At 42.8% G+C, this 16885-nt stretch overlaps 1 protein-coding gene across 1 annotated transcript in view; it reads right to left on the bottom strand.

Moving 5' to 3' along the window:
• The window catches only part of Znrf3 (zinc and ring finger 3), a 147822-nt gene extending 142384 nt beyond the window's left edge, over positions 1-5438 (bottom strand). The window contains exon 1 of the mRNA XM_078039668.1: positions 4865-5438. Coding sequence (XP_077895794.1) covers positions 4865-5155 — 291 coding nt within the window. The 5' untranslated portion in view covers positions 5156-5438. The remainder of the gene's footprint in view (positions 1-4864) is intronic.
• Between the last annotated feature and the right edge of the window lie 11447 nt (positions 5439-16885).

Genomic DNA, 16885 nt, shown 5'->3' with positions numbered 1-16885 from the left:
CTAAGCCCCACATCACCTCACTCAAATTCTTAGTACTGGACTATTCCAGTCCATGACAAGTAGTAGATCAGACCTTCTCTTTTCCTCCTGGGAGGAGGGTAGCACTTCAGAACCATCCAAGAAGTTTGCATGTCTGCTTAGGAAAATAAAAGTGCCCATTCACAAGAATGTGTGAATAAATTCAGAGTTTCACAGGACATCTCTGGATATCTGTGACCCTTGGGTTAAGAACTCCTGTAGTAGATCGTTAAACATTAGACTTAAATTAATAACAAAATCCTAACAAAGCAAAGTTGTTTATCTGGCCAAAAAAAAAAGATCAAGGAACCCATACAGATCTGGGTTTCGATCCGGGTTTTATCATTTGCTAGCTGTGTGAGGTTAGAGAATTAAACTTGCCTATCAGTTTCCTCCTCTGTAAAATGGGTTAACAATAGTTGCTAATTCTGAGTTAATGTCAGGATGAGATGACAAACACATTACATGCTTGGCACATTGCCTTGTATACAACACAGGCTCATAAATGGAAGCCATAGATGCCTTCCTTTTAGTCTACAGACTCCACACTTACCTCCCACTCCCAACTTCATCCTTATTCCGAATTATACTAGTAAATTCTATGAGATCTCAGAGTACAAGACAGAAAATAGGAGACTCTAAGAATTTATAAGGTCACAAAATACAGCCCTAATTCTTCCTCCAAATTACATGCTTGACTTTAACCCATGAAGACCCCATTTGACAAGACAGTCAGCAATCCCTTCTGTGTAAATCCAGGTCAGCTGTCAGCATGTAATTGTTCTATTAGGCCAAGTCAATTTTTAGAGGCAGGCCTGTTAGCTCAAAATGGAGATGAAAAGAAAGTATTTGATCAAATGCTAACCTGCAAAAACCACACTGACACGGAAACAGGCAGAGGAATTCGTTTCTTAAAATTATTCTCTGTGATACTTTTAGTTTAACAGTGGATATTTAAGGACTTTAATCAGTCTTTTTTTTAATATCTTTATTTTTATTTTTATGTGGTGCTGAGGATCGAACCCAGGGCCTCATGTGTGCCAGACGAGCACTCTACCACTGAGCCAGAGACCCAGCCCCTTAATCAGCCTTTTTAATCTACCACCCAGCTCTCCTTCTACCGCTAACAGCTGAAAAAATTGATTTAGTTCTTAATGTTCCCAGCTTCAAATCTGACCTAGGATCCAGAAAAGTTGATTTTAAAGTTACACAGAATCTATCATTCTGATTCCTTCCACAAATGAATTTCTAAAGCATTTCTAAATATTTGACTTCAAGGGGAAAAAAAATGTATTTCCACTTTAAAACAATCTTTCATCTCCAGCAATGCAAATTTTCTTTGTTTGTTTAACCAATCCACATACCACTAGCCAGTGTTTAACCGGGCCTCTTTATTTAACATCATCAACCATGTGGGTTCCATAGCCAAGTCTAAAAGTTTCAGATAATGATCTCATTAACAGCAACAAATTGGCTCAAAGATGAAATATGTATCAATATGTCTAAAAAACCTTTAAAGTGCCATGCTTCAGAACTACAGAAGTGTAATTAACTCCTTCAGCTCTCCAAATGCATACTGACACTCCTACATGCAAATAGGCTACAACATTGCATGAATAATACAAATAATTAATGGAATTTCATACCTACATAACTGTATTCACAATATATAAATGTGTATGTACAAATACATATATATACACACATGTATACATACACACATATCTTCACATTGACTATACTGTTGACCTTGGGATAGTTATTTAAGCCTAAAAGTGCACAAGGAAGAACCAATATTCCTGGTGACTAAATCCCAAGGTTTGAATTACAATCTTCTCTCTCTCTCTCTTACACACACACACACACACACACACACACACACACTTCTCCATACCCTAACCCATGCAAATGACTGAAAAAGTACTCTAATTAGAAATAGCTGGGCAAGCCAGACTATGATAAGGTATCTACTGTATAAACACACAGATATTTTCATTGGTATATAATAGGAAAAGAAAAAAATAATAATACAAACCAATTTCTTATCTTAAAATTCTTAACGGTGAGAAATTTTCAGGTTTTTTTTCCCCCTCTTTTTAACCAAGAACAATACTGTTATAGAACCCCACTGGATATTATTAAAAAAAAAAAAAAAAAGCAAGGCTATAGTCCTACTATTTAGCTTTAGTTATTGAAAATAAACTGAAGATCATAAAACATTAAATGCAAATCACTAAGTATTTTAAGATAGTACATAGGGGCTGGGGATGTGGCTCAAGCGGTAGCGCACTCGCCTGACATGCGTGCGGCCCGGGTTCGATCCTCAGCACCACATACAAACAAAGATGTTGTGTCAGCCGAGAACTAAAAAATAAATATTAAAATTCTCTCTCTCTCTCTCTCTCTCTCTCTCTCTCTCTCTCTCTCTCTTTAAAAAAAAAAGATAGTACATAAAAGGTTTTGAAAAGTTCAGAGTACTTAAAAAACATGAATAATCTGAAGCTGAATACCTATTTGTTTTTCCTATTCATTCCTTTTTTTAAAATTTTTTTTAGTTGTCAATGGACCTTTATTTTATTTATTTATATGTGGTGCTGAGAAGTGAACACAGTGCTTCACACATGCTAGGCAAGCAATCATTGAGCTACAACCCCAGCCCTCTCACAAAAAAAAAAAAAAATTAAAAAAAAAAATTCACAGCCAGAAGACGGGGATCACAACAATTTCTTCAATACTGCATAGTATTCAAAGAATAAAAGCATACCAGCCTTTGTACACACATAGCCCTAAAAGCCACACTGCACTCCATCTAGGGACACAATTCAACAAGTTGGCCACCACAATAAAGTTATTAAAGATATCGGATGCACCAAGGAATGGCTGTTCAGATAGCTCAGATAAGCCCACCAATATTACTGCACTTAAAAGGGAATTAAGGATACCTATTAGTGTTTGCTTAACAGGTGAACTTATTAAATGCCATTTATGTCATTTTTTCTTAGCAATTGTTGACTTAATTTTTCTTTTTTTGGCTAAGCTAATGGACTACAAATAATTAGATAAGCACTTCAAAAAGTTTCAAAAGAGAATAAATTCCTTCTGCCAAATTTACACATTATCTCTCTACTCACAAGGATAAAATAGTTACAAATGGTGTGTTTAAACTGCTAATTTTGTATTAAATGGTAAACCCAAGATTATCTCCAAAGCATAGCACTACTCTTAATGGATAGCTAGCCAAACTAGCCAAACTGCTGTGAATAAAGAGTATAAGTTAAAACGCTGGAGGTAAAAATCACAAACTTCAAGTCTCCTCAAAAAGTGAAGAACCACGTTAACCCCCCTACCCGACACCCCAGCCTTTGAAAAGCTGTAAATCAAACAATTTCCAAAGCCACCAGGACAGTGAAAGCCTCAAAGAGAGGCAAGAAGTCACAAGGAACAAGATTTAAGTTCAACTATTCTAGAAGGCTGCAATAGAAATGTTTAAGAATCGTCTGCAAAGCATGCTCTCTAAAGCTTTTATATTAAGAGATGGTAATAATAATATTATAAAGAAAAAAGTTCAACAGTTTTTAAAAACTGTAGTCACAGAACTCAATCAAAGTGTTTTGCCTTCTATTTATCAGATAGAAGTTGAAGAGCCCTGTAAGGCAATGCTGATTAATCACAGCATAGGTCCATCCTCCCTCTTTGTAAAGGACACACCTCTAAGGAGTCAAGCTGCATGCTTGCAGTCCTATGCGGGCAGGGCTCTGAGTCCGCACCAGAGAAGAGAAAGGAAGAAGCAATCTACACTCTAGGCAGCTATACAGTCAGTCCGCACAGCCCCCTTCTCTTTATAACTCACCCAAGACTAAAGGCCCAAAGTTTAGGCCCTGCAGCGATCCCATCACCCCAAAAGGCTCAAAGACATGCCAACCATTTCAAATCACCCCCACCAAAGGCGCGCCTATTAACAGCCATAAGTGCGCTGGCCCTCTACTAACAAGTTGATAAAATCATGTCCAAGGAAGCGGGAAATCTATCCCGCTAACCACCCTCAGAGACTTCAGGGAAGAGTCCCTCCTTCAAACCGTGGGCACAGTTTAACGCTCCCCCTAGCTAGCTTCCTTTGGAACGCAAACCTCTTTCACTTGCAGTAAGGTGGAGGCCCTGTCAGAAAGCGACCCTGGCTGGCGATTTGCAAGCCTCCACATTAGTCCTTGGCCGAGGGGCGGGCAGGCGGTCTCCCTCCGGTTCAGTGTAATCTGAAGCACTCAGCGACGGCTGCCTTCCACCACCACTGCTGGGCACCCCCGATCCCCACTCCTCCGCCAGGTTTCCTGCCTGCTTGTCCAGAGCCCTGCTGGAAGGGTCAGCACTCAGGTGAGGCTGGCGGCAGGTTGCAAGGAAAGAACCTGATGTTGTGCAGCCCCTCAGACAAACCTGGGCGTTCCCAAAAGGAGCATGCATTGGCTGGAAAGCACAGCCTATGACCTGTAGCAAGCCACCAACTCCTCAACACTTGTCTTTCCAAAGTTGGCATTCAACAGGTAGTTCCCGAGACTTCCACCTGAGGCAGACAGAAGTACCCAATGGGCTCCGGGGGCTGCCCGAGAGTGGGTGCCATGCCCAGCGGCTCCCTCCCCCACCCCGGACCCTCGGGAGGTCGAGCCCCCACGTGCGCTGGACCCCGCTGCAGTGCCCCGGAGGCCGCGTCCCGCCCGCCCGGGCGGGATGCCGCCGGCCTCCTCGCCGCCCCTCCCGCCCGCCAGTCAGCCAGCCCGCGGCGGGGTCGGCGGGCGCAGCCCCCGGAGCCATCTTGTGGCGGCGGCGGCGCGGGGCCCGGGCGGCGGGCAGCTACCTGCACGATCTCGCCCTCGGCGCTGAGCGTGGCCCCGGCACGCGAGAAGCGGCCCGTGAGGCCGGTGGTGTAGGTGGTGTAGTCGCCACTCGGGCTCGACTCGAACAGCACCACCTCCACGAACGCCGTCTCCTTGGCCCGCGCCGCGCCGGGCCCCGTGGCCGCCAGCAGCAGCCCGAGCAGCAGCGGCAGTGGCGGCGGTGGCGGCAGGCGGTGGCCGCGGGGGCCGCGGGGGCGGCGGCGGCGGCGGCGGCCCGGGGCCCCTGGGCGCCCGCCCGAGCGCGGCCTCATGGTCCTGCGGCGGGAGGGCGCGGAGGGCGGGCGCGGCCGGGCATAGTCGCGGGCCGGCGGAGGACCGAGCTAGGGCGGACGCCTCACAGCCCCATCGCGGCGGCAGCGGCTTTGTGGGTCGCAAGCTCCACTCGGTTCCCCCGGCCGTCGCGCCGCGGCCCTTTCATCTGCTCCACGTGAGGGGTTATCCCCGCCCCGGCAGCGTCGTGACCCGCTCTCCCCTCCCTCCCCGCGCTCGGCCGCAGCCGCGGCTGTTGGGGAGCTCGAAGGCGGGGCGGGTGCGCCTGCGGCGGCGGGAGGCGGAGCCCTGAGGCTGAGCACGCCCCGCCCCGGCCTCCGTCTGCGATCCTCCCCTCATCCTCGCTCCACCCCATCGTCCTCGCTCCGCCCCCTCCAGCCGTCTTGCCCCGCCTCATCACCCTCGCTCCGCCCCCTCTCTCAGTCTTGCTCCGCCCCCCTCGTCCTCACTCCGCCCCCGCCGGCCGCCTCTACCCCGCCCCTTCATCGGCGCTCCGCCCCCTCACCCGCGCTCCGCCTCCACCGCGCTGTCCCTTCAGCGGCCGACATTTCTCCTGGCGGTTGCTACGGTTCGGCGGCAACCGGGACCGCAACCTGCTCCTGGACTATGCACGTTATGCCTGCGGGCCCCGCGTGTCCTTGTCTAATGCAGGAATTAGAGCCATTCAGACGTGGAAGGCCTCGTCCTTCCCCGGTCCCCTGAACCTAAGCCCGAGTTCTAGTAGAGCTGGACGCCACCACCCGGCGCTATATCCCCACCCCCACCTCGGTGATCAAACGGGAAAGGCCTCGGCGGTCAGGGGCTGCTTGCCTCTGCTGTGCCAGGATGTGTCCGTGTAGATCAGCCAGTTCCTTTGCACCAGATGAGTAAGGGCAGGTGGAACAAACTTTGAGGAAGTCATTTGGATTCTCCTGGAGTTATCTTTCTACAGCCCCAAAGACGTAATTGATACACCTCCCTCAAAAGAAGTTCCGAAACCTTGAGGCTCATCGGTGCTGAAGGGTGAAAGAGTCCAACACCTTTACTGCAGATTGATGGCTGCCAGATTAACATACCAACCACACGTGCTCAAGGGCCCCACTCACCAAGAAAAACTTTTTAACTCCCTACTCCTCTTTGAGCAAGCTTTTTCTTTCCTCATCTAATCAATTAGAATCGAAACCCTCCTTCGAAAGACACACATTAAATTCCTACTTCCTCCATCTGTCTTCCTTACCTGACTAGAATGGTTTGTTCAGATATTTGCAAATATTTGGTTAAGATGATCTGCTTCTACTTGATACCACACCCAAAATATTAAAAAGACCAAAAGAAAACTCATTGGGAATTCTCTTGAGTAAACAACTTACCAAGGTTACATTTTAAAAGTAGAAAAAATACTTCAAAATGTGAACTGGAGGGGATGGGTCTGTAGCTCAGCAGTAGCGTACCTGCCTGACATGTGTGAGGCACTAGGTTCGATTCTTTTATAAATGAAATAAAAGTCTCTCAACAACTAAAAAAAGATAATAATGTAAACTAGAAAATACACTTGAGAAGATATCCACAAATTTGTTACCACATTTGGATCACCCAGAGCCTCAGCTCAGGAGAGAGGCACCTGGGAAAGCAGGCTCTGTGAACAGCAGGCTCTGTGAACAGCCGCCTCTTGGCTTCTCTGAAACCAGACTTCTGATGCTGACTTCTGAGCACCCTCAGTTCTGATTGTCCCCATTCTAAACCTCATGGCACCATCTAGTCTTTAAGGGCTAGGGCAATCACAGATGACCCTTTATAATATTTAAAATTCAAGATGGTGAGGCATTGAGTTTGATCCTCAGCACCACATAAAAATAAAAGGTATTATGTCCATCTACAAATAAAAAAATTTTTTTGAAATTTCAAGGTCATCACCAACTGATGAATGTGTAAACAAAAATGAAATACTGATATATGCTACATTCCTGGATGAACCTTGAAAAGAAACTGAGTGAAACATATGTTATGCTTCCATTTATGTGTAATGCACAGAACATGTAGAGACAGACAGTAGAATAGTGAGGGGTGGGCAGGGAGTAGGAATGGGTAGTGACGGCTAATGGGTTATTTTGGGGGGTAATGAAAATATTCTGGAATTAGATAATGGTGATGATTGTACACTTTGTAAATATCCAAGAACCAATAAGTTGTACACTTTCAAAGGGTGAATTTTTTGCTATGCAAATTGTATCTATCACAGTACACCTATAAACTTAATTACGCCTTTAGCTGGGTGCGTTGGCATGCGCTTATGTTTCCAGCTACTTTGGAGTCTAGGGTGTAAAGATCACATGAGCCCAGGAGTTTGAGAAGATCACCCTGGGCAACACAATATAACCCCATCTAATGGTAGAGCACTTGCTAATAGTGCGTGAGACCCTGAATTGGGTTAAAAAACAAAAATGGTCCTCAATTGTATTTTCATGCATGTGCACACATACACACAAGATACTATATAAGGAAACCCTCTGTTTTTTACGTCCTTGTCTTAGATCAAATCTTATACCCTCACCAAAGTCTAACCTGACTAATTAAAACTGCTATGTGTGCCCTACCCCCCACTCACAAACTCCCTTAGCCTCTTACCATTCCTATGGCATTTATCACCTTCTAACATACTAAATAATTTGCTTACTTATTTTTGTCTCTACTCCCACGTATACACATGCCAGAGAATGAAACTATGATGGCAGGGACCTTTGTCTCTTGTTCACTGAGAGGCCAATCTGCCTGGCCCAGAGTAGGCACTCAACAAATATTTGTTGCATGAATTAATGACTAAATGAATGAGTGATAAGCTCATCATCATGTATCCCTCCCATTTTGCAGACATTTGGAGCAGCTTATTAACAGCTGCTTAGGAGTACTGTGCTTCATGGGACCAAAATAAATTCTGAGTGTGGAGAAGAACAGCAGTACTTCCCTCAAAAACTGGATGAAAATCCAGATGGGAGTCAGAAAAGAAACTAATTCTGATTTTTTAAAACTCAGCTTAAAGAAAGATGGTTAATGAGACACAGGCCAGCAACACAGAGGTAACAATGATTCATCTCTCAGCAGCATGAAGCTGTTTAGAAATTGAGGTTTTTAACCAGCAATGAAGTTTCACCAGAATCTAGCAGACAGTGAAGGGAAATAAAAAATAACCTCAAATAAATAAGAGATAAGACCCATCAGTTAGAGGGAAGAATGGGATCAGCATATTGATCAAATGATAGGAAAGAATTGATCAAATGACAGGAAAAGAAGTGATGGACATTCATTATCTTGTGTGGCACATCCCTAGTAAATCATCCTGGTCTTAATATATTCCTTTCTGTACTTATCAGACCACAGCTCAGATGAAAATAACTGAGAACAGGTGCATTAGCATCAGTTAAAGTTGCTAGATCTTTGGTAAATCTCACAAACTCAGGGCAAACACCACACAAAGCTTTAGGAAATTTTCTACCATCAAAGTTCTATTTGTGGCTGAGCATGGTGGCACATGCCTATAATCCCAGCAATTCAGGAGGCTGAAGCAGGAGGATCACAAGTTCAAGGCCAGACTCTTAAACTTATCACCATCCTGTATCAAAATAAAAAATAAAAGGGGCTGAGGATATAGCTTAGTGATATAGCATCCCTATCTTAGCTCAAATCTCACACCCTCACCAAGGTCTACCCTGACTATTTAAAACTGCTTGGTGTTTTACACATACACCATGCAATGTGCTTTACATAAACACCATGGAGGTACTCAGCCTCCTATGCCTATAGGACAAAAAGGTCCCATTTGTATGACCAAATATGGAAGTGCAGGCATTTCAAATCCATAAATATATGCGTTAGTACCTAAATAGACTATATGTGTGCTAAATAAAAACAAGACATGAATATTCACTGCAGGAATGTTTTTAATAATAAAAATTTTTAAATCCTAGTTGCCCATCAATAAGGGTTTAGTTAAATAAATTATGGTGCATCCATTTAATATTTTATTTTTTAAAAAATTGAAAACCCAGGCTGGAGTTGTGGCTTGGCGGTAGAGCACTTGCCTAGCATGTGCGAGGCCCTGGGTTCAATCCTCAGCACAACATAAAAATAAATAAATAAAATAAAGGTATTGTGTCCAACTACAACTAAAAAATAAATATTTTTTCAAAAATTGAAAACTCTATGAACTTTTATGGAATGATCTCCAATATATATAGCTAAGTGCAAAAAAATGTGCAGATGGTAGGCTATAATGGAAGGGCAGGTGTGGGCAGGGAGAAAATAGACTAGACACAAGAAGTTTTACAGATATTACATATGGAAGGAGACATAAGAAATAAATAAATGACTGTCTCTGAAGAGGTACCTGGGTGACTGGAAGGCAGGAAAGAGAGGGAGATCTGCTTTTCCGTAAATATCCTTTATACTGATTGAATTTGGCACTATGCATATATATTACCTACTCACAAATAAGAAAATAAATAAACTAATGTGCTAAATCAACATATGATAACACTTGTTTTCTATATGCAAACACATTCATTCAATAGACTTTACTGAATAACAATATTTTGTACCATGGAAAGACATGCCATCAGAAGATGAAAAGGAATTGACCTGTAGTTATGGAAGATGTCACTTTTTGCAGGAAGCTAGGTATTGGGTACACGGTTCCTCCTGTACTATTTTTATTTAAAGATAGAAATTAAACCACACATGGTAGCTCATGCCTATAATTCCAGAGACTTGGGAGGCTAAGGCAGGAGGATCACCGGTTAAAGGCCAGCCTCCACAACTTAGTGAGACCCTGTCTCAAAATAAAAAATGTAAAATGAGATGGGAATGTAGCTCAGTGGTAAAGTATCCTCAGGCTCAATCCTCAGTACCAAAAAATTATAAGGTAAGAAGTCAATCTAAAAAGAGATCAGTCAGTGCCTGTATTCAAGTAGTTTCCTTCCTTTTCTTTTTCCTGCCTTCTGCAAACATTTATTACTATATGAGACAGACAAAGAAGTCAATAAAAGATTTCAATGAAATGTAAGTAGACATTAACTATTTTACAAAATAATTTAAGACTTTGAATCTCATCTTGCTTCTTTAAGGTGATTCAAATTTAAGACATGCTAGAATTCTTCCACAGTGTTTAAATCTATTTCTGGAAACTTTCATTTATTGTATTTAAACATCATATAATTCTCTTGAAAGGTACAATAGTTGTTATACAGACAAGTAGCAGCAGTTCTTTCAAAACCCTTAGAAGTTCCTGTTCTGCCTTTGAAGTACACCATCAATCCATGTCTACTTTGAGCCTTAAGGCAGAAGGCCAATCGAGGCCCCACTCATCAGTGGTTTAAACCTTGCTTCAACCTGTCCCTGATTTGCAATGGCCACCCAACCAGGAGTCACAAACTCCTCAAACAATGCTCCAGGGGCCAGGCAGAGAATGTGAGTGAGTGAGGTGGGCCAGGTGTAAGCAAAAATAACCTGCAAATGAGGTGGTAAATGGCACTAGGGCTTCAACTGGGAACACCTTTGGGAGCGTGGCCTGGGGAACATTTGGCTGGTCTAAAGGGCTATTTCAGCATATGGTTGCTATGGGTAACGTGGGCCCAAGATTCACAGATATTCTGATTTGTTCAAAAGAAGCAAAACTCCAGGTTTATTTGCAGCATCGACTGGTTCTTCAGTGTGTGCAATAGTTTTTAGAGATATGTGTTAGTGTGGGAGCTAAATAAACATATAAACATATCTACAGACCAATTTTGGCCAAGAGACAGAAGAGAAAATTAACAGTAAATATGGATTGCAACAAGTAGTTACAATATCTGTCTCTTCTAGGCTGCCAAGGTAGAGGAAGAAAAAGCTACAAGATCACAGAAGTATAAATACTGTAGTGTATATATAGGAGACAGTTGTATCTGTGGGCAGCACCGTTCTCAAGAGGCCCATGTCTCTAGAATGCAATATTTAATTGAAATAGATTCGTAATCCCAAGCCTATTTGACCAAGAAAGACCAATGATGGATGAGGGGTCATTAAACCTTTGAAAAGAGATAAGTCAGGTTGCTTTTACACTGATTATACTTCTATTTGAAGATAAGAAAAAAAGGATTGGGAGAAAACACTAGGAAGAAATAAAGGCCAATTACTTGCTTTGTGCAACTGTACTGGACAGGATGGCTTAGAACAGTAGTGAGTTAATAAGAAAGAAGAGAGTTTGGGTGATAATGTAGAAATGTATACTCTACTAACAGAGCCTGGAAAACATCAGTTTGAAGGCATGTGGTAATGAACGGGAATTATTTACTCAGCATCTGGTTTTATGGGTAACCACCCCTCCCTGCATGGCTGTCAATCACAGAGCTCAACATTCCAATTTAGTTGAGCATGTGACCCAGAATAACCAATCACAGTGTTCCATTCCCCTAGCTCTAATGATTGGTTTAGAGATGAGCATATGACCAAAGCAGGGCCAATCAAAGTCTTCCCTGAAATTCCATCTACTGCAACCTAGTAGGAAGATCTGCTTTGGGATTTAGAACTGCGAGGATTGTGTAAATTTAAACTGTTGTTGGCTCTTTTCCTCAATCACATAGAAAAGGCTGCTGTGGATGAAAAGACCAGCAGAGGCAAACTAAGCTGAGACAAACAAGAAGCGAGAGCACTGGCTGCGTCCATTGAGCACCTGAATCCATCCTGGAACAAAAGATTACTCATAAATGTAGCATTAAATCTGCCTAGTTTGGGCTGGGGATGTGGCTCAAGCGGTAGCGCGCTCGCCTGGCATGCGTGAGGCCCAGGTTCGATCCTCAGCACCACATACAAACAAAGATGTTGTGTCCGCCGAGAACTAAGAAAAAATAAATATTAAAAATTCTCTCTGTCTCTCTCTCTCCTCTCTCTCACTTTAAAAAAAAAAAACTGCCTAGTTTAATGACAGCTGCAGCAGCATAGAACAAACCACACACACACACACACACACACACACACACACACACACACACATACCATAAAACCAAAGAAACCTGAATTTTCCTGGACGGGGTGGTGCTCGCCTGTCATCCTAGCAGCTGGGGAGGCTGAGGTGGGAGGATTGTGAGTTCAAAGCCAGCCTCAGCAATGGGGAGGCACTAAGCAACTCAGTGAGACCCTGTTTCTAAATAAAATGCAAAATAGGGCTGGGGATGGGGCTCAGTGGTCAAGTGCCCCTGAATTCAATCACCAGTACCCCCTGCCAAAACACACACACACACACACACACACCTAAATTTTACTAAAAGAAATAGACTCAGTTTCATTTCAAGATCTCTAGTATTAAAAAATCTTTTGTGAAACGGAAGGACAAAGAATTCTAAAGCAAAATACCTAAAATAAAGAAGTGCTAGATATATTATTAAGTGAATGAATAAATACATAAAGTTTTTAATTTCAATTTGAGGACACTTATAAGAAATAACTATATAGAAGACAACAAAACTGTAATCTCCATATGTAACATGGAATTTAGGTAGGCCTCATATTTTATTGCTGAAAGACACTTTAAACATCACATAATTTTATTTTTGTTGCTGTCATTTGTTTGACAGATGAGAAAACCTTCTAGAAGATGCAATGAACTAATAGACCCATAGGATTATATACCATGGGGGCTGGGGTTGTAGCTCAGTGGTAGAATATTTGCCTAGCACAGTTGAGGCCCTAGGTTCCATCCTCAACACCACATAAAAACAAATAAATAAGAGTTAAATTTAAAAAAAAAAAAATATATATATATATATACACACACACATACACACACACACACACACACACACACACACACACACACACACACCATGGAGGTACCCAGCCTCCTGTGCCTTCTCTTCTATACTCAAATGGTATCTAGCAACAGTTAAACACTGAGTTCAGCCATGACATGGAAGAGAGAACCCACAAATAAGCTTAACTGGTTTGTGTTTGGGGTACTGACTTAAAACAGCCCCACTTTCTCTTGCCCAGTTCTTCTAGGCTCCTAGGTCTTCTGGCCCAGGTCTTCTTGAGGCTCTTGTGAGCCCCAGCCACCAGGTCCCCAGGAATTGATGACAACCCCCCTCCAGGAATGGCCAGATAAGTAGCCTTCCTTCTTGCTCTTACTTTTCCCCTTCCTCTGGGCATCTTGTCTGTTTCCATCTAAGATAGAAGGAAAAAGAGAAAAATCAAAAACAGCAACTTGAACTGAAACAATGAGAAAGATGTTCAAAAGAAGCCCAAGAAGTCGGGCAGGTGCAGTGGTGCACACCTGTAATCTTAGCAGCTCAGGAGGCTGAGGCAGGAGGATCGTTAAGTTCAAAGCAGCCTCAGCAACTTAGTGAGGCCCTAAGCAACTCAGCAAGACCTTGTCTTAAAATAAAATAGGAGAAAGAGTTGGGGATGTGTTTCAGTGGTAAAAGTGCCTCTGCGTTCAATCTTTAGTACCAAAATAAAAGAGGGGGGCAAAGAATTGACGATGCAGAATAGGAAATAGGATATCTCCTTTGAAGGACAATCTGACAAAATCGATCAGATTTTAATCCTTTGGATCAAGCAAGCCCACTCATGTAAACTTATTTTACAACTGTCTGCAAAGATTTATTTACAGGAATGTTCATTGTAGCATTGTTCATAGAAACCAGAGAGTGCAAACAATCTGCATCCACCAAGAGAGAATAAGGTATGGGATGAATGAGGTGAGAGCCTAAATTTGCTTCAAAATAATGCAATGGGGGAAGGGAGAACAGATGGAGGAAAGGTGAAGCAAGATTGGGCAGATGTTGCTTATTATTGAAACTGAGTGTTAGGTTCATGAAAGTACATTCTGCCATTCACTGCTTTGTATATGTGTGAGATTTTTCCAAGATAACATTTTTTAAACTTTAAATTACGATACATCCATTAATGAAACACTCAGCAGCGGTTAAAAATAAAGTAGACCTATATGTGCAAGAGTACATAAATCTGCTTTATAGACTGATACAGCAGGAGTTCCAGCATATTACTTTACACATCACAACATGTATAGAATTTTCCCAGTGTATTTTTCTCTTTGAACCTCTAGTGTATAAAATTAGATTAGTCATGGCACACTCACATCATTAGTCCATGTAAGATCTGCTTTTATTTAGTTAGTTCATTAGTTTTAACAATATAAGAAACAACCATGATCTCACCATCCAAAATAAAAATTAGAAACTACAATGAATACTCCAATATGGCATATACTAAATGTGAAGAGAAGAATTATTTACAAGAGCAAAAACTTGGAGATAGCCTAAATGCCCATAAACAGAAGAATGAAATGGATGAACTCTTATTAGATATCTATTTAATAAAATATTACACAAGAATTAAAAGAGATGAACCTCATGCAGGGCATAGTGGCCCACGCCTGTAATTCCAGCGACTCGGAATCTGAGGGGGGAGGATTGCGAGTTCAAAGCCAGACTCAGCAAAAGGGAGGCCCTAAACAACTCAGTGAGACCCTGTCTCTAAATAAAATACGAAATAGGGCTGGGGATGGGGCTCAGTGGTTAAGTGCCCCTGAGTTCAATCACCAGTACCAAAATAAAAGAGATGAACTGGGGCTGGGGACGTGGCTCAAGCGGTAGCGCGCTCGCCTGGCATGCGTGCGGCCCGGGTTCGATCCTCAGCACCACATACACACAAAGATGTTGTGTCCGCCGAGAACTAAAAAAAATAAATATTAAAAATTCTCTCTCTCCTCTCTCTCTCTCTCTCCTCTCTCACTCTCTCTTTAAAAAAAATAAATAATAAAAAAAAATAAATAAATAAAAGAGATGAACTTCAATGCCTCATAGTGATAGAAGTATTAGCAGTAAACTACTAAATAGAAAAATTGAGATCCCAAAAGATTTTATTCTTTATGATATTCTTATAAAACTAAAAGCACCTTGGGGCTGGGGTTGTGGCTCAGTGGTAGAGCGCTTGTCTAGCACTTGCGACGCCCTGGGTTCAATCCTCAGCACCACATAAAAATAAAATAAAGGTATTAAAAAAAAAACTAAAAGCAACTAAAATGAAAAACTAAAACTTTTAGTATTGCATGTAAACATTGGGATTCAAGATGATGGATAGCTCAAGTGGAGAAGGGCTGGGCCATGAGATAAGGGAATCTTATGAAGGGTCCCTTTTTTTAAGAAAACAAAAACATTTATGTGTGTGTGTGCACATGTGTGTGTTTAAGAAGAAAATTGTCCAAATTTTTTGGGAAAAAGGAAAAGAAAAATTGGAAGTTTGGGATGGGAAAGAGAGGGAACATATTGAAAGGCTTTCATTTATGGTGACAGAAATCCAAGTTAGGCAGGGCCGGTGGCGCACGCCTGTCATCCCAGCGGCTCTGGAGGCCGAGGCAGGAGGATAGCACGTTCAAAGCCAACCTCAGCAACAGGGAGGCACTAAGCAACTCAGTGAGACCCTGTCTCTAAATAAAATTTTAAAATAGGGCTGGACGGGGTTCAGTGATAAAGTGCTCACCTAGCACGCATGAGTCACTGGGTTTCATCCTCAGCACCACACAAAAATAAATAAATAAATAAATAAAGGTATTGTGTCCATCTATAACTATTTTATTTATATATATATATTGGAATGTGGGTCAGTAGTCTAGTGCCCCTGAGTTCAATCCCAGCACCAAAAGGCAGGGGGTGGGATGAGGGGTGGTTAATGGTTCTATAAAAGTATAAGGTGCAGGGTTAATCCTGGGTACAGACACAGCTAAGTCCCGGGCTCAAAGGATGTTATTAGGTGCCACTTCTCTTGGGCTCGAGGTTCTGCTTTTCTTTGGAATGTCACCCCCCATCCTCCGGTTTTATACGGGTCTCCTCTCTTCTAGGCTCCTGTCACCCAACCCTGCCAACACACCCTGGGAAAAGACAGCTCCCCCCACCCCACCCAAGTCATAAATTGTCTCTCACGGGGCCGCACCTGGTTGATATACACCTCAAAGAGCCAATCACCATGGCCAGAGGGATGGAATATACTGATTTTTTTAAAAAAATGTATTAGTTTTAACAATATAAATATTTTATTTATTCATATGTGGTGCTGAGAATCGAACCCAGTGCCTCACATATGCCAGGCAAATGCACTACCACTGAGCCCCAACCCCAGCCCTGGAATATACTGATTAACTAGACCTGTTTCCTCTGCCTTTCTCTGGAGATAGGGACTGATACACAGGACTTGGGTCGCCCTCAGTATGGACTGAGACTGGTTGACTGTTTCCCCTTAGGATAGGGGACGTGAATACTAGGCAGGCAAAACCCATGAAAGCAAAAACAGATTCTGTAGTCGCCTCCTGAAACCTATTCTCTGGATTCCCGCCCTGGGTGGACGCGTGCCTTCCCTCCTGTTCTCCCTCATCAGGCTGTGCAATCACTCAACTGTTCCTGCACTCTTCCCTCCTACTAGATCATTTCACTCCTTGAGGACAAGGTCTTTTGCTTAGATAGGTAATCCCTGGCAAAAAAATCAGATACAGTTGGCATACAAGAAATATTTGCTAAATGAATGAATGACTCTTGATCCTGTGCCAAAACCAAATCCTGGCATTCAGAGCTTTTCCTTGATTGGGCCCCAAACCACCCAATCTGCCTCTTCTGCACCTTCCACAATCTATACTAGGCCAGCATCCGCCTCAAACCCACCCTCCCCTTTCCCCTCTTCATCTTGCTATCCCT

Source organism: Ictidomys tridecemlineatus, chromosome 2, assembly GCF_052094955.1.
Source record: "Ictidomys tridecemlineatus isolate mIctTri1 chromosome 2, mIctTri1.hap1, whole genome shotgun sequence".
Taxonomy (NCBI): domain Eukaryota; kingdom Metazoa; phylum Chordata; class Mammalia; order Rodentia; family Sciuridae; genus Ictidomys; species Ictidomys tridecemlineatus.
This window is presented reverse-complemented; position numbering and strand designations above follow the sequence as displayed.